The sequence below is a fragment of the Stigmatopora argus genome, chromosome 17 (assembly GCF_051989625.1).
Source record: "Stigmatopora argus isolate UIUO_Sarg chromosome 17, RoL_Sarg_1.0, whole genome shotgun sequence".
NCBI lineage: Eukaryota > Metazoa > Chordata > Actinopteri > Syngnathiformes > Syngnathidae > Stigmatopora > Stigmatopora argus.
This window is the reverse complement of record NC_135403.1, coordinates 6,122,241-6,141,215: the sequence shown is the minus strand read 5'-3', so window position 1 is coordinate 6,141,215 and position 18,975 is coordinate 6,122,241. Positions and strand designations below refer to the sequence as shown.

At 38.5% G+C, this 18,975-nt stretch overlaps 1 protein-coding gene across 3 annotated transcripts in view; it reads left to right on the top strand.

Annotated features, from left to right (window-relative positions):
• sema5a (sema domain, seven thrombospondin repeats (type 1 and type 1-like), transmembrane domain (TM) and short cytoplasmic domain, (semaphorin) 5A) overlaps positions 1 to 18,975 on the top strand; it is a 121,044-nt gene that overhangs the window by 19,029 nt on the left and 83,040 nt on the right. For 2 of the 3 annotated variants that reach the window (XR_013305940.1, XM_077624664.1), the window contains exon 2: positions 16,012 to 16,226. Coding sequence is in view for 2 of the 3 variants with exons in the window: in XM_077624664.1 (XP_077480790.1) it covers positions 16,079 to 16,226 (148 nt within the window). In the remaining variant the exon portion in view is untranslated. Of the gene's footprint in view, positions 1 to 15,771; positions 15,920 to 16,011; positions 16,227 to 18,975 lie in introns of all 3 variants that reach the window. The other variant, XM_077624665.1, reaches the window with a different exon arrangement.

Genomic DNA, 18,975 nt, shown 5'->3' with positions numbered 1-18,975 from the left:
TCTTTTTTGGGCTATAGTTATCTGGATAACTGTTTAGCCTGTTGTTCTCAATTTTTTCTATTGTTACGTTAACATATGTTTGTTCTTCGTTTCAAAATATGCGACTTATACAGTGTGATATTTTCCTCTTCATTTTGTATTCTTTAGCTGGTGGGTCTTGTACTCAGTTGCGCCTTCATAGTCTGACGAATACAGTATTTTGAAGTTATTTATTGTACTGCAAAAATGGTTTCTGATTATTTGTACCTTGAATACAGTTAGATAAGAGTACATATCATACACTTCTTTAATTGGTATACATACATGACCATAGCATAACTTTTACAGAGACACCTTGATGCAGTTTAATGTTTGCAATTTGATTTTGTTGCTCTATATTCTTGCTGTTTTTTCCCCAGAGAGTATGATGCTGAAGCGATGCAACTCTATGTAATGCAGCCGATGCTGGCATTGCACAGAAGCAAGTGCAATTACAGCCTCCCCGTAGATTCCTAATCACTTTTGCCCTGATGGTAAAAGTCCCTTTTAATGGGTTTTGAATTTCAAAGACGCAGCAGCAGCAATTCACTCACTTCCATTTTTCGTGGTATGCAAATAAGCTTATTATCTGGACATTTCAAATATAAACCAAGATAAGGTGCTGACTTAATTCCAGCCGGACCCCAAAAGACTGCTTTTATAAGAAGTAATTTATGAAAAGAATATTTGGGCCACATTTTTTACAGTGTGGACCTGAGTAAAATTGTAGCAAATATGTTGGTAAGGTTTATGTCACCATCTCACATTTGAAGGAGGAACAATGTAATTCGATTAAACCACAAAATTGGCAAAGATATGTATAAGGTAGCGACATGGTGAGTTATGAACTTGCCAATTCTTGCAAAACACAAGAAGCAAACATGGATATGAGGCTGCTTTGTCATTATTATTTTTTTGTTGATCTCGGAGGGTTTTTGAAGGAGTTAAGGTCATTGTTCAGAAATCCAACCACACCTGGAGCAAAAAAAGATACTTCCCAAAATTCTCCCTGCAAATTTGGAAGCAGAATTGTCCAAAATGTCTTGATTAAAGGCCTTCTTAAGGAAAACAAGGATTTTGCTTTACCCCTCATCTAGCAAACTGGCACAATGCAGTCAGTCATTAGACTACCAGATGGAGGAGCAGGACTTAGTCACTACTCAGAAGACATTCCCACTGTTCAACAGGCAGTGGTTGCATACTTCGCTCCACTCCATCTGATATTTGGCATTGTGCTTGGTGATGTAAGACTTGCATGCAGCTGTTAGACCATAGTATTATATACATGCCAGAAAGTGGGGTTTGCAATTTATACAGCTTCTTCCACTTTGCAGTGACATTGGTAATATTTCGGTTGGCTGCCCAGATCACAAAAATTCTGTCGCAATACGGCAATAATTTTCAGTTCAAACTCAATATTTCAGTCGTTTAAAAGTACCCGTGTAACCCCTGTTATTGTTTTCATGTAAACGACCATATTGGTCAAACACCTCACAAAACGAACAATAATGGTAAAACACAAGACCGGATTAATGCTGCTCAACATTTTCCGTCAAGAAGAATCTCACTGACTAAATGAGACTCAGAGTAAAAAGTACCTTTTAATGAGTTTTATACTTGTGGATAGGGAAATCACTAAGAGATTTTTTTTACTGTGATGATAACGTGATGCGATGTAGATTTTGAAGTGCTCAATTAATGCAAACAGTAAAATGACAATTGAAATTACATTCTTATATAATAGACTTTTGGTCGATTTAATAAAATATCTACTACATCGGAAGCAGGAACCACACTGTAAATCCACCCTGGAGATGATCATTATATTTTTTTTATTCATGTCGAATTAGCTGCTTGTGCTCCCAATTTGTATCACAAGACTGAAATCAAGCTCAGTGCAATTACAGCTTTTATCCTTCTCTTTTTCTCTGCTTCAGTGAAAACAGACGCATAAAAAGAGTTCATCCATAGTTTGGCTGATGTTATTGCCCTCATCTCAAACAGAAAGAGACCAATTGTGTTCCAATAAAATTTGCGGGTCTTGTATTGATTCTTGACATTTCTTATCCGTGTGGTCTTAGGTCTCCTCAGTTGTAAAGAGGAGGACAGGGAGGCCAGTCTAGGTGCTCGCCTGTTTACTTGGACTTGAAGAAAGTGGAAATTACGGCTGGTACCTGCAGGCTCGCTCTCGAACTCTTGCTCTATTTTTGTAAAATTACCCTTGGGAGACACAGGCAGTGCCACGTGCAATCACAAGCATGGACAGCCTCCTGCTGGATGCTCTAAACCCTTACTCTCTCATTAACGCTCCAATTTCAGGAGATTGTGCCACTTTCTGTTGTTAATGGCACAATTTACAACTCAACAGACACATGCACACAATGTACGTGAACATGATCAGCTAATTAATTAGTTCCATTGGAGTTGAGACCTAATTTATTATCCACTTTGCCGCTTTTCTTAAGATGGTGTGCTTCAAGACAGTTTCCTGACGACTCTCTTTCTGTACGACACTTTCATGTACAATTAATAATATTTTTATATGACATAATGTTAGTTAGTGTTGGTTGCTGCGGTGGTCTGTAAAGGCATTTAATTTTCAAGCTATATGTGTTGACATTCTGTTGAGCTTGTTATCCGAGATGCACCCATGCAAGTGCCATGTGGGAAGATTGATTACAGAGCACGTTTGCTTGCTTTGTGTCTCCCTTAAGGATTGACCAGTAAAGCATTGGATGAAAAGCAACGTTAATTTGGAGGCGAATGTTTTGTGCATTCTCCTTTGCTGTCTTAGTTTGAATGAAGACGGAGAAGAAAAACTGGCAAAGTGACATTTGTACATTTATTGGGAAGGAAAACATTTCGTCAAATAGCCCTAGTTGTTCATCTTTGATTCCTGTATTTGACAGTATTGTACTCAATACATCCTTTATCCAAAATAACCTTCATATTGAGATCCTGTCTTCCCAACATGCCATTCTTTCAATGGGACATGCCAAGAACAGTTCGCCAGGAGGAATCATAACCAAATGCCCGATCCACCTCATCTTTCTGTTCATAATGTGGAGATGGACTCCAAGCCATTTCCTGGAAGACTTAATTTAGAATAAATTAAAAAGTTTGGAGTCTTAGTTCATGTTGTCACTACATTCCTGACACAGTAATGCATAATTTAGGGGGATAGTATCTTAGTATTTCAGGAGTTAAGGCCGTTTTGAGGCAAAAATGTAATTATTTTATTTTTTATCTCGTTTAAAGTTATTGGACCTTTCTTGTCAGTAATCAAGATGAAAGAAGGAAAAATGATAACATCACAATGGAGTCAACAGTTGTAACGCGTCTACAGGTGGTACATCAGTATTTTTGGACATTGCTCACTATATGTATAGCAGCACATCTTTGCATTGCTTTAAACTACAACCACGATCGAAGAAATCAAGTTATTCTTATGTTCCTGACAGACTCGATGAAATTCCTAAGGGTAGACCATATCAGTTTTGCTAAATTTCAGGAGCTCCTTAACTTTATTTATGTTACATTAAATGAATTGCTTTTATGAAGTATCTTCTATAGTTGTTCATGTTACATCCATTTTTAAAGCATGGCCATGAACAAGCAAACAATTCGACCTGTGTTGATTGTTTTGTCCATTGCAATGTGGTGAATATATTTGCACATTTTGCAGGGTCACTTGGGAGCAGCCAGAAAATTTGCTCATAAGAAAATATAGGATACAACGGGAACTCGTATAACATATTCTAATGTACCCTAAGGGGCCCCTGTTCGTGTAGGCCCCTTGAATCATTGTAACTTTCCACCCCCATGTGGTCCCATGCGACAAGTATAATGAAAAACACGGTACCATTTATCTATAAGGACTTGTCATACATCATTCACATTTTTATATTCTCTAACCTCTGAAGCTCATATGATTGATTAGGATCTTTGTAATTTGGAGCATTCCATGCAGAAAAGAAGGCTTTGAGCCTTGAAAGACTTTCCTTTTCTTTGACACTTTACACCAAGGACTATCAAGGTAGCATTTAAGTTCTTTTTAGATTATATCGCCATCTCTATGGGAAGTAGTTGGTGCTTTAATATTTGCTTTGTTTTTCCTGGACAGCGGCGGAGAAGGCAGATGTGCACATGTGACTGACAAATCTGCCTAAGACACCTGCCCGCTCATAGCTATAGACGAGGATGGTGTAGTTCTGTAGCCAGGGAAAAACCTTGACTTACCTGTTAGCCAAGCATGTAATTAAGGTTGAAAAATGTTGCCATGTACAGAGATGGGCTTCATGTTCCTTATCACTCCAGCAACCATGTAGGGCTTGGGCAGAGCACTGACTGACTGTTTCCTGTTGGGTTTTCTTCTTGAAATGATACAACACCAGTTTCTACTAAATAAATTGTTGCCTCATCTGAGCAGTTAATGTAGAGTGGCATTCTCCACCTCTACCTTTACATTTATGACTAGACTTTTGGTGAGAGTCGAGTTCCTTTTTACGGGAGTGATTAATGATTGCCCGTCTTTTTGCTCAATGACTTTACTGTCCCATAATTGGGATAATGTATAGGCTACTTTACAGACTCCTACTTGAAATTGTAAACTTGTATCATTTGTGGTAAAACAGTCGGACAAACATCAGAATGAATACAGGCAATCTTTGACAGATGTTACCCTGTCTTTGTAGCTTAGGTATGACCGTCGCAAATCATTTTGTCCTCTGGGCTTGCTGTGACAACTGGCTTCCAGGGAACACCCCTCCCTTGACACACACCCTAGGGTCGGGGTAGGGAGCGAGCTACCGATTTCAGCACTCCATCAGCAGCCGCAGAATTATTCACTGGTTGACAGTGTGTCGTTAAACATGTCTCTACAAAGTAGGAACCTATTGAGAGAGGTGGGGAGATTTACAAGATTCAGATCAAGGAATGACTGTCAGTTCTCAATCTATCACTGCATCGAAATCAGTCAATTTACCTCAACGCTTGTAAATGAAAAGGCTGGAACATGTCAGGTGAACTTTTTTTTTGTAAATTAATTTATTAAGCTTTGGAGTTTTAGAAGCATTAATTTCCTTTTCTGCATATCTTATCTTTGTATGATTGATGGTGCTTTAACTTGGCCTTGACTGAGAGGTGGTGTCACCCTAGACTGGTAAAGGGTCCTGAAATTCTATATTTTTTGGGCTCATGAATATCTAGTATTTTATAGAAATACTTCTAATGGACAAAACAAAAATGTTAATTTGCTCAGAATTGTTTCCTCCTAAGTCTTTAACAAAACTGAGAGTTGCAAAATTAAGTTAATAAATATTTGGATACTGTAAAAATTTTGATTTTACCCAAATTTATGCCGCAAAATGTTTTTCAACCTATACAGATAAGTTTCTACTTTCTGAATTCCGGATATTTCAGTTTTATAACTCATTCCATAAATTAACATTAACAAAACTGAATATTTCCTGAATTTTGCTATTTTCCATTATCCATAATAGGTACTTCAAGATTAAATGATACAACGGGTCTACCATTCCAAAGATACTTACACTATTCCGTTCAAATTTCAAATTTATTAAAAATGTATTTCTCTTGGGTCCAACAACACATTACACTTAATTTTATTGCCAATGTGTTAAGTGATTTTCCAGTTAGATGTTTTTGAAACATTTGCAAGAGCAGACTGTTAACCTCTAAATTGACAAGTGGAAAAGAAGTGGACTTTTTCAAAGTCTTTATTGAAAGGGGCTGGCCTGTGCTACCCTTGCTATAATGGTTTCAAGTCAAAGATCATATTGACATTTCTCTAGCAGTCATTGAAGCAGAAGGGCATGTCATGCTTGTAATTGCTGTGTAGTGGTGTGTGTGTGAAAGCTTTTCAGTTTGTCGCTTTTTTTGCCACCTATTGCTTGTTGTTAAATTCCTTGCCTTATCTCTAGAATTGCCTCGTGTGCGAATACGCTTAGCTTTACAATTACTAACCACCGCTACGAAGAGAACTCGAGATGAGTAAACAGTAGAATTTGCAAACCACTTCAGAGTTTGGATGGGCCGCAGGGTGTGAAAGCACTGTCGACACTAAATGATCTAGACCGTGGGTAGTAGTAGTGTGCTTGTGTGTGCATATGTTCATTTATCTGAGACTCACATTTCCAAACAAATTGCAATGCCTGGGTGCATCAGACTAAAGCCACAGACATTTGTGTGGTTTCGTATTGATTCACACGCTCACATAAGCTCTAATGCATATTGTCAAAAATGCTGAAGAGTGAAATTGTGTTTTTGTGGTGGGGAAAAAGTATCCCAAAAAGATTGAGGTTGTTTATGTGATTCCAAAGCCAGAGTGGGTAAAGCAGATAAGGTTGTGAAACAAACAGGCCATCTGATCTAAGAGCTCTTCAATCCCGCTGTTGGAAAGGCACAAACATTTTCCCAGAATTAATTTTTCCCTCTGATGCAGGGGGTCGCACAAACGCCCATCCTGGGCAGCGACTGATTAAGATAATCGTCATCACTCTATCCTCCTCTCTGGCATGTCCCATTGAGACTGCCTGAATGAGGTTTCATCAAGTATTGTACAAACATGACCACTGTTTCGCTATAAATGGGGGCTGTGGACGTTTATTTACTCAGGTGCAGATACGAGGAGGCATATATTACAATTTATGTCAAGTAGAACAGGAATTTGAAAGAAAAGAATAGGCCTTTTTAAAGGATTGAACGGAGCAAAACACGGGAAAGATCCCATTATTTCCCATTTAAATCTCATTATACTTGTATAATAAAAGCATTCAATTCGAAGTGAGGTATTCGTAAATCCTGTAACTTATTAGCCAACAGGGATACACACAACATTATAGACCAGAGCATTAACTACTTGAGCAATCATCATTCTTTCATGTTTGTGTGTGGAAAAAAGTATGAAAAACTATTCAATTTTCAGTTTTGCGTTCTGCTTATTTGGAAAACATTTATCAAATTTTAGGAAGTGTGATTTTCTCCTTGACTATGATAGACACATCTCGGCACAGGGTCTTTTCTTTTTCTTTGACCTCTCCTGTCATTTTTATTGCCAAGTTTGATATACTACTCCATATATGGGCGATAATGATAGACTTAAAAGAAAGAAAATAACATGCAAAAAGAACAAAGGACAATATAAACCATTTCATAACAGTATTGTATTTTTTGTAATTATTAATTAGTATATCTAATGTATCAAATTCTCTGGTTTGCAGCTAAATCATTTTTATGGGCGTTAACACATGCACTTTATAGACATCTGACACACCCACAATGCATTAACTCGGGATGAAAGTGGAAAACCCAAAGACGATGTGATTCACGAAAAGCTGAGGATGGCCTCAAACTATGGACATATGGGATTTTTTTAAATCTAAAAATTATGACTGTGACTGAAATCCATGAAAAAGATGAATGGGGAATGCAGTACACTTAAACCTAGTATAGCATGCCTATACAGCAGATGTAGTTTGAAGGCAGCCAAGTCGAGACTTGTGAACCGCTACATTTAAAACACTAAAGGGAAAATGCTTTTTTTAGGCTGAATCGCCTTCAAGTGATTTCAGGAGACAAAAATGAGTAATGACTGAATGTATCTAAAGGTTATGTTTGCTGTCCTTCAGAATAGCCTGCTCAACTTTTTTTTACATATTTTTTTACTTGTGTTATAAATGGTTTAAGGTTCTGGCATAGAAAAAAAGGATTCAACGCACAGTAAAATCCATAATTAAGCAATTACAGTCATTAAGAGTCTTCCTGTTCCTTGTTTCTCTAAAACTCTGGAAGGGCAAATTTAACCCCCATTGAATTTGTTTTAAAACACTGCACTGGGCCTGTTTCATCAACTGGAGGAAATGTTTTTGTGCAAAGTCACTATGCAAGTGTGGCGATTCTGGCACCCAGTGGGAACCTTGCATTACTGTAAATTGTTGTAATTAATTAGTTTGAAGCAGCAGTCAAGCATGTGATTAGTTTGGCTTGGGAGCGGAGTCTTCACATCAATGTAAGAGGTAAATTGTATATTGTAACTGCTTTCAAGCTTCAAGTGTAATATTGTGTTTCCCCTTCCTAGTGAACTACAATAAAGTGGGTGAGGAAATTAGGACACACCAGATTTTACATGTGCAGAACACAAAGCATTTCTATCCTTGGTGTGTGGCAGGAAAACATGAAAATGACCTTAAATTCATTCATTTTTCCATTCATCGTCTATACCGCTTATCCTATTGAGGGTCATGGGGGTGCTGGAATCTGTACTAGCCAACTTTTGGGAAGCATTTTCTTAAGGTTTTCTGGTTTCTTTCCACATTCCAAAGAATTTATGGTTGGCTGATTGAATTCATTTCAAATTGTCTGTAGGTATGTGTGTGGTTGTCAGTTTCCAAATACCTGCAATTTACTGGCAACCAATTAGCGTATACCCGCCTACTGCCCGTTGCTGACTGGGATAGGCTCCAGCAACCCCGCGACCCTTGTGAGGATAAGTAGCTCGGATGATGGATGTATATGGGAGAAAAAACTGCAGCTTTTCTATCTCGCATACAGAAAATATGCCTTTTTGTGAGCAAGAGATGCAACGTGTAAAATGGCTGGATTGGACTGGAACATATGGCATTAGATTTGTGCCACATTTGCATGTAAGGAATGAGAAATACCAGGTAGAAAAGTGTGTTTTGAGTGCACAAATATCTTTCTCGTGTTAACAAGAATGTGTTTTTGCAAGAAAACATGTTGTTGTTTTTTACCAAGAACCCACTATTAGATTTTGTGTGACTCATATTTTCCCAGTACAGGTCTTCTGTTCTGCTCACTTAGGACCATGCATTCTGCTGCATGTGCAGTTCCCTCCCCTCATGCTTGCAATTAATGATACAATGTTACAAATGCAAAGCAATGTTACAGATGCAATCAAAATTTGCCTGGAATTCCCATTCTTGATTGAGTAGGAATTGTGACTTCTTTATCTTTGTGTCAGGAATCGCAGGCATATGGACAATGAATTGCATGTGCCGAGAAAATTCTGCCTGTAGCCATACTAGCGCATACTAAATGGTGTCCTTGGCATTCCCTATTGCTTACATGTAATTATTGTCAAACAGAAAATTAATGCCATGGGAAAGGGCAAGAGTGGCAAAATGTGTATTTAAATTAATGTGCGGGCAGGATTGGCTAAGCAATGCCAAATAACCTGTGGAGACAATGAGTGCAAATGAAAGGATGGTAATATAATCCTTGGCAGTATATATAGCAATTAAAGGTTGGACACACACCAAACGACTAACAACAAGCCAGTGAATTAACTCTGCCGCCACACTTGGATCTTTGTCATCAGAGGCAAACGGAGTTGCTTTCAAGGCAACATGAGAACAGGCAATACAGATTTATCTGATCTCCACTGAAGCAGCCTGACCTTCCCAAGGGGGAATACGGAAGGACACCCAACACCACCTGCCGTCACCTTGAGGAAATGTGGTAGCCATCAATAATATCAATTATTGTCAACAAGGAGAAATGACTTACATAAATTTTCAGGACAACAGGCATTTTAAATTGTAATCGCCCTAATAAGTCATTATCGTGATATCAAATATTATTGAGCGTCAATGGTTTGGCACAATTGTGACTTCCTCATTGGCAGAAGCTTGGCCAATTTCTGCAAGTGAGCTGTCAGCCTTCAAGCTTTGTTAACAACCCGAAAAAAAAAAAAAAAACACATTGTATTGTTAAGTGTTGTGTTTTGTGTAATTTGGGCAAGAGTTTGTTTGTTGTGTATAACCACGCGCGGCAAAACCGACAGCTCTGCTGTGCCACTGTGATTACTGTCTGACTGCTTGTGCGTTGTCTAGTGTGTACTTTATGCCCAGCACAGCCGTGTCTGAGTGTGCATTGTTCTCCTGGGTAAATATTCACTTCACTCATTTATTAATTCTCTTATAAGACATGCATGGTGAGGCTCATCAATGAGATGTTCAGAGGTTGACGTGGGTATAAATGGAGATGTAGACATAACTTTGTGACAGTTGATCTCTGTTTTCTTACATTATAAGCAAATTAAATTACAGCTTTTATATTAGAAAAATGGAAGTCAGACCACTGGAACGATACTTGGACGTTTCGTCGAAAGACGTTTGGTCGACCGGACGTTTGGTCGACCGGACGTTTGGTCGACCGGACGTTTGGTCGACCGGACGTTTGGTCGACCGGACGTTTGGTCGACCGGACGTTTGGTCGACCGGACGTTTGGTCGACCGGACGTTTGGTCGACCGGACGTTTGGTCGACCGGATGTGTGGTAGAACGGACGTGTGGTAGAACGGACGTGTGGTAGCCGGGTTGTTACTGTTGAAAACAGCTCTCAAAATTATAATCATGAGAGAGTGAGTTTAATATCTAAATATATAATATCAAAATATGAACTGTAAACTCTGTCATAATTTGACAGTGAGCGAACCCGGCGACCAAACGTCCGTTCTACCAAACGTCCGTTCTACCAAACGTCCGTTCTACCAAACGTCCGGTCGACCAAACGTCTTTCGACCAAACGTCCGGTCACGCACTGGAACATAAGGCCAATTTTCTTGATCAAAAGTAGACGCTTTGAGGAATGCAGTGTTAACAAAATGTTAAAAGACTTATCGATGGTAATGGATATAGATGGCAGTTTCATTTTGCTGAGCAAACATACATTGAGTTTGTTAGGTTCATCTTGGCTGGAGGGACTCAGTTAAGTACATTTCACTTAGTCCTGTTTTTGGCTCTTCCTGGAGATGATGTGTATGAAATTGTAACGTATGTGAAGTTTTGTGGTTGCTTTATAGATGGTGGTTTCCCAACCTCCTTTATGTGTCTCAGCAATTCGGGATCAGATCAGTTAGAGAGGAGCAAAAAAAATGGCGGAATACCATGTTATATTTTTAACATTGGAAATGAAAGGTTTCCAAACATCTTTGGTATTTAATTTCAGTGACACTGATGACAAGAAGTTGGAATCCATTGCGGAAATTGCGTGCGAATGCAGGAAATGTCAGCGTCCACAGTGGTTGGTTGTTTGGTTTGTTTGCTGCAGTTGTTGGTAAGTTCTGACTCCACCCACAGACACTTAGTAGAATGATGGTGTTAAACTAATTTGTTGCCAATACATTATTCATGCAGGGGCATTTGGTTTTTTTTGGTCTCGGATGCCCCCTGGGGTAGTGACTGCTCAAATTACTAGCATAATATAGCTTTACAACAGATTTCCACTTGTTTTAACGGTTTGAAATATTTTTTTATATTATAAAACATTAATTGGGCTTTTTGCTATTGTACTCCCTTCTAAAGTTTCTTGTGTCATTTAGTGATAAATGCTGTCTGGGGATTGCTTAAAAAATATGTATATTTTTTGTCACCGATACGTTGCTTTTAGCTTTCGATAAGTGAAGTTTCCTCTGAGTGCAATGACAATAAATGGCTATTCATATTTTATACTTTGAATTTGCCATGAATATAAACTGCCAAAGTCAATCGCTCAGCTCTCACATTCATGTTTAGTAAAAGTCCTTTTAAAAAACATTGATGCTGCCTGATGTATAGATACTTGGTTCATCAAGTTGTTATTGGAATTCGGTGGTTTCAACAGCTTTTTCGCTAACCTATGGTCTCCTGTGCAGAGCTTTAAACTATATTCATCAAACATTTTTCAGAGAAGTCCACATCCAGACAATACGGAACTACAAGTGGCAATATAACACTTTTTTAAATGGGTATAAACAAACAGGTTTCCAAAGAAGTGCACATGTAAACACAGTGCTCCTCAGTGGCCTCTTTGTGTGTTGTGGCCTTAAACAAAGTCTGGGTGGATTTTTACCAGTGTGTGTCGCGTCTGAGTGCAAGGCATCAATCGGGAGTGAGGTGCGACCTCGGCCTCACGCTCCTGTGTGTTTGGACACTTGAAACGTGTTTGTGTGCACGGCTGCTGTCTCATGTGTTGGTCATTGTAACAAATACAAAGACTACATTTATGCAAGAGGGTCTTGAATTTATGGTGCAATTCAAAAATCTTTGTATCAACCTCACACTGAATCAATAGCTCTCTTAATATGATCCACCCAACTCATTACTGCAGGAGGAATTCAATTGATTGGTTAGCTCCTCGACTTAAAGTGGAGATGAAGTGTTTGCACTTGCTTTAAACAACTGGGGGTGCGACAAAGTAACTTGTACATTCCGTAGTTTTACGATCAAATAACTTGTTTGTAAATTGATAAAATTATACTTCGATCTTACTGAATTTTGCATTGTGCTCTCAGGTTTGCTATGAACAAAACACAGATTTTTGTAATGGTTTTGTTTCCCTCTAAAACTAACCACACAAAAGGGAGAGCAACACACTGCAATTAAGGTCGGTCTAACTAAACATTTAAGTTTAGTGGAGCTTGCTGGGCTATTAGTCTTGGATACATTAGCTGCTAATGTTTGCATGGATCTGGTGCTGAGAGTTCTGACGCTTGCCCGTTAGCACACCCAAGCAGACTCCCATGCTTGCAGGAATACTTCTTGGAAGATATAATGCCCCTGAATGTATTTTAATGAAATCACCATGATCTCCAACATTTGTATGCCCTTTGCTGGGTTTGAGGGATCCATCTCAGAGCCCTGGGGTTGTTCCTGTGTGTGTGTAAAGTGAACTTGAAGCTGTAGTGGAAGGTGAGCAGGCAGAGGCCTGAGGCTTGTAGTAATATGCCCATGAGATGATTTGATGGTTTAGACTTTCTAAAAGTGTAAAAAAGCTCTGTGTTCTCCTACAGGGCCATTGGCATTTGAAGACAAAATAGGATCCACCAAACATTATTGTAGATACGTAAGAAAAGTTGCATTATTTGACTAAGTGCTTTTCTGTCTTTGAAGACTTGTGCTGGTCTAGAATTAGATGCTGTCATATGAATACATGGCTCCTCATGCAAATATTAAAGTCACATACATGCATCAAATGTCAATTCACGTCTACACGTTTGTGTATATCAACATACAAGCATTATATTAACTGTGACTGTCCATTCATACAAGTACCTAATTACATATATATTTCCACTAAATGTAAACCTCTTTCATAAACATATGTTACATTCTGTAATTCAATAGATGGTCAAATCACATATTCATATCTTTGTGTATTTCAACATACAAGCATTATATTAAGTGTGACTGCCCATTAACATAAATAACTAATTACATATATGTTTCCACTAAATGTACACGTCTTTCTTACCATTCATAAACATGTTACATTCTGTACTTTAATAGATGGATGTCCATTTTAATACACAACTTGAATAGTTTGCTGTTTTCAAAGCAATATCTTTTAGCCCATTTAAAAATAAATGCAAAACCTGTTTAGTAGTGTTCAAATTAATAGCAGCCCAATGTGAATAACAAGATTTAGCCAAGTTTTCAATACATTTTTTATTGCTACATATCAAGCACAAGCAAGTGTGCCAGTAGGAACAGTAGATTCTCAGAAAACCAATAAGACTCAACATTCATGATACACACTGTTACGGCTGTCATTGGGGCAATTGTTAAAGGGGTGTGCTAAAAAGTACCATTGTGGCATTCAGTTAATGTTAGGGTTATCAATCGTGTGGATCGATTCTCTCTTGCAAGACACCGGTTATGAGTCAAATGTCTGTTTTATTTGTGCGTGCATTTGGGAATGCCTAAAGGGTGAACCTATCAGTTAATTTTCATAAGTTACAGGTATCAATTAAGTGGCCCATACTTAAGGATGAAGCCAGCAAACATGCATTTATCCTTTAAAGCCAGAGGAAAAAGTCATTTAAAAACATTGGTCAGAAGAACAGTGTACTTGGATTAAAAGGCTGATAAGAAAGGGGAGACCTTGTAAATAATTGCAAAGTAATTATAGGCTGTTCAGCTAAAATGATCTATAATGCCTTGAATGGATCACAAAACCAGAAATTGGACGACACTCATCAAAATGGATGGCTGTGTAATCAGAATAGCAAAGATTCAGTCAAAGATCAGGTGCAGGATGATCAGACAATCTAGAGTTTCCTGCAAGTGCTTTGACAGTGAGAAGACATCTGTGTCTATCCGTTCACACAAACGTACAGTACAAATATTCATCCATGACTTGCCTCAGGAACGTGAGTTGCTCCTATCCTTGCATAGCAGCTGTCGTTTTGGTTTTGAAAAGAAGTTATAGACTACCTAAGAAACCAGCCGATTGTGACTGTTTGAGATGAACGGAAGAAGGGGACATCATGCTGTCACTTACTTTCTCCTTGAGCGCATGACAGGTGCTTAAACATTTCTCTGCAGGTAATGAAAAATCATGTAAGCACACCTGCTATGACTTTTACTCTAGACTTTAATACTTTAATTCCATAGCCCCAAGGTCATGAGGGCAGTTAATTTGCTCTCAAGGCAGGGCAAAGTTTGCATTCAGGTTGAAAATCAAATCAACACCGCAAACAATCGGCATGACGTTTTGGAAGCAGAAGGTAGAGGCATTTTAGCTCTGAACTGAATTGATTTCATACCAGAGATGAGGTGAATTCTATTTCATACCCTCCCTGTAATGCCGCCTGATGGTGTAGTGTTTGACTCGGCTGACTTGATGCGAGCAGGCGCGGCTTCGATTCCCGCTGTTAGCGGTATGCTTGTGAGTCCAATTGGTCGGTTGCCTGAAGTCAGCTGGGATAGGCTCCCCTCGCAATCCGTACAAGAATACGCGGTATGGCAGATGAATGCATGAATGAAGGAATACCTTTCCTGTTTCCCCATAGTTGGTTTCTTCCTGCAATAAACACATCTTAAAGTTTTTGGTATTAGGGAATGTTGCACTTTTGCATACCTACAGTTCTTTCATCAACCAAGGAATATTGTGTTTTTGTTTAACAATGTAGATTTTTTTTGCTGACTGGACTTCAGATGAAAATCTTGTTTCTCTAGCACTGAAATAATGAGTAGTACTCCATAAGTTCAGAAACAATGCATTAGCAAAGTCATCTCATGATTACTTTGCACATTTTCTTCAAATCCTATTTTTACCTGACCCGAACGGCTCCGTAAAGTAAAGAATCCTCTACAGAAAGCTCATTCTTGTATTCCATAGCACTTGAATCAATCTTTGTAATGACATCACATGAATGATTAAAAAGCAATGATGTGGACGGTCTAAGCTGCTCATCAGTTTGTGCCTGCAAAGAAAGAGATCATCAACAATTGTGCAGAGCACTTTGTTGTTCCAAGGCTTAATGATGCAAGAATTGGTTGAACGGTGTAATGATATTGAGAAATTGTCTGAAATGAATACTGATTGGAGTGTCCAGGTTTATTTACCTTCACTGGCAACCATATTTGATGCAACTGCGTCGAAACCCTGCTGATAGCATAAACTTTTTTCAGTAATGACAATTTGAATAAATTGGAGTAAAAGCATTTATATATATTTTTTTAAATAACCAAATGTCATCTCTACATCTGCGAACTACTGGCACGAAGATGAATAATTTGGATTAACACTTTTCAAACAATGATGCAATGATGTTTGTCTTTTAACCCATTTGTTTTGGTTTATAAGGAAATTGACTAATGAAAAATTAACAAACATATGCAGAGCCAATGTTCCCCATTGCAGATAAGCCAAAGTGTGTCAGAGATAAAAAGTGTTCTTGGAAGAAACACACACCTAGTACTTCACCTAACACAAAATTGTGATTTATAGGTTCCAAAGCTCACTGAAGACTGATCCTCGGCAAACTCTCTCCACTCTGTCACTACTTCACACCAGCTTTCGGTCTCTCTCAAAGGATATATTTTTCATGCTTTTATCCGCCTGAATTCGAAGTGAAAGCCAGAATTAGTTTGCTTGAGTAAGGAAGTGTTTTCAGCACTCTGATCTGATTACATGTAAGAGTAACCCTCTTTCTAACCCAAATACGTCTTCTTTTTTTGCTCTCAACAGGTGTGTCTCTCTTCGATGCGCTTGGCCCCTGAGGCCTGAGGAGAAGTGAGCCTAGCCCAGGCCCCCCATGGGACGCTCAGTTAGCAAGCATGCACTGCTGCTACTGCAGTGCATGCTGCTGCTGAGGTTCGGAGGCGTGGCCGGTAGGAGAGGGCCGGTGCTGCTCCCCGAGTCACCGTGTCACAAGACCGAGCACCCGATCATCCCCCATTCGGGTAAGAAAAAGCTTCAAGACACAACTGCATAAATTGATATTAAAGTAGAGGGTACTATGTGGGAAGACTGGCGAATACATCATAGCAATCCCCAGATATCATACTGTGGCTACGATAGCAAATACTGCACAGTACTTTATCACTTCTAATCGTTGTTGACCACTGTATATACTGTAGTTCATTTTATTAAGTGCTAAGATGGCCCTTATTACCACATTATTGTTTATAGTCGACTATCTCAATTTTATTAGTTTTTGTAAAATAACTGTCCCAAAGCTCGGTACTTTTACTTTATGATAATGATCATAATAATGATCCATTTGACAATTTTACTCATTAGCAAGATATAAAGACAATAAAAGAACAATAAAGGGGGTTAGAAAGGCTGTACATAATGTGTAATATGAAAAAAGTGTGTCCTTGTCCAATGAAGAATTGCAAAAACGATACTCAAGCAGATGTTGACTTCATAAAGATTTCAGAAGCAATTTCAAATTACCCAAATTCTCTAAATCTGCTTTACAATTGTCTTTTTTCATTTGAATTGTCTTAATAATTCAATACTTACGCACATCTTGATACGTAAGGTGCCTTAGCATTAAAGGTCTGCTTGGGTATAAATGCAAAAGATATTAAAATCTGTTGCATTCAAGGGGATTACACTTCGATTGGATTATTTGGGGATGACGATTCAGTTGGATTATGATTTAATGTTGCAAAATTCATTTTAGGTGTGATAGTCATTTAAAATCATGATTGAACTTGTCATTAAAGTTATTTCATGAGTTTATACAATATTTGTTTTATTCACCAAAGTATGTTGTGAATGAGTCCTCCGTTAGTTCCAAATCTCTGATTTATTCAGTAAATATATTCCATTTGAATTTCTATTCTCTGCTAATACACAGGAGAATTTTCCTTGTCTCTTCATTACTTGGTATGGAAGTTTAGTGATGTTATTTTGCATCCAATTTCACTGTCCTTTACCCTTCATCTTTCATTACTTTGAACAACTAAATATAGACATATCCATTACAATCAATACAGCTCTGTCTGCCGAGCATGGAGTAGCATTGAGCTGTTTTCGGTCCTGTAAGCATCCCAGTCAGATAATCACATTGCGTTTAGACCTGGGAGAAATTGACTGGAAGGCTATGTAATGTGCGCGTAAATCCGTATGTATGCGAGGATGCTCCTTTTGATGACTACACATTAGACACAGTCCTCTTTCTATATTGAGAGGAGTTAATCGACTACGATCAGTTATAGTGCCAGGGATTATTTGCATCCCTTTGGTTGGATTATGATATTGACATTTTGGCCAATTTATCAGGGATGGGCCAGTATATGCCCTTCCTTTGGCCTTAAAAAAACGATCATCTGTTCATTCCTACTGTAGATCCCTTATACAAAAATTGGAGGAGTCAATCAATGCACCAAATGTTTCTCGTGAATTTTAGTCAAACATTTGTCCACATACTGTTCGAAGGGATTAGATTTCAGCTTGTTGTTGCACGTCATGTTTTTATTTTTCACAGACTTTGAAAATGACTTTCAAAGGGCTTTTGTCAAAATACATTCCCACATGACAATTTTTCAGAAAATGTAGTTGCCTGAAGACATCAATGCTATAGTGGTATGGTCACTTGTATTCGGTGCAAGCAGTGTGGGTTTAGATTCCACAGTTATGGTGTGAATGTTGGGTCACTATACAGTATGTCCTTTGAGACTCAATGTTCAATTTTACCCAATGTCAGCTGGGACAGCCTCAAGCAGCATGTGATTCTCAGAAGGATAAGGAGAATTTTATTTTTCTAATTCCGTAGTTTTTAAAAAAAAATACCTTTGTTAGGCTGCGTGAACAAACGGACTGGTGAATCTGAATGCTTTAAACTGCTGGGACAGTTTTGATGTGCAACAAGGGATTTTGGAGTCCTTTGTGATTATTCATTCATTTTATCCTGGTCACGGGTTGCTGGACCCTAAAAAGAAAAGAATAACAGAGGGAATGGAAACCCAACAATAACATTGATTTTATTTTCATTCGTTGACGTGTAAGCAGCATTGAAAACTCATTGCGGATTTGTTTACTGAAGGGATAACATGTGGAGAAGGAAAACACAAGAACCGATTGGAAGAGGGCAAATAGGACTAAGCCGTGGTCATAATTTGCTATAGACAAGAAGTGTAATTGGCAACTATAGTGAATTGACATCCTCATAGTCAAGGTGCATAGTTGCTAATCCTGGGATCACCAGTTACAGTGTGTGTCGAGAGATAATCTTATCTTGAGTGTGCCTGGTCTTACATGCATGTTAACCATCCATTGAGCCGAACTGTAGCACATCAGGCGCCAGTCCATTTGAAGGACCCCAAGCTGGTCCAGTTTTAAAAATGGATGGAAGGTATAGACAGCAACTTTTCGCTAAAATTGGGTCATACAGTCTCTCAAAACCTTGTAGAAAATAGGTTAATCTCCAAGAAGAATCGGATTGACTAAAAAGGGACAAGAAAGCACCGATCTACTAGGTGCCTTTTAAGGTTTTTCACTTCACTGCATATTTCTTAAATCAATCTTTCACACTGAGATGTATACGCCATAGTTATTTCCTTAGCAGAAACACTGTTCAGGATATTCCGTCTTGTTAACAAGCATATAGGTGAATAGATTTTAACAGAACTGCTTTCAATAATGCTGCCAGACATATTTACATATGAGGGTCTAAGTTAATCGATGAGAAAGCCATGG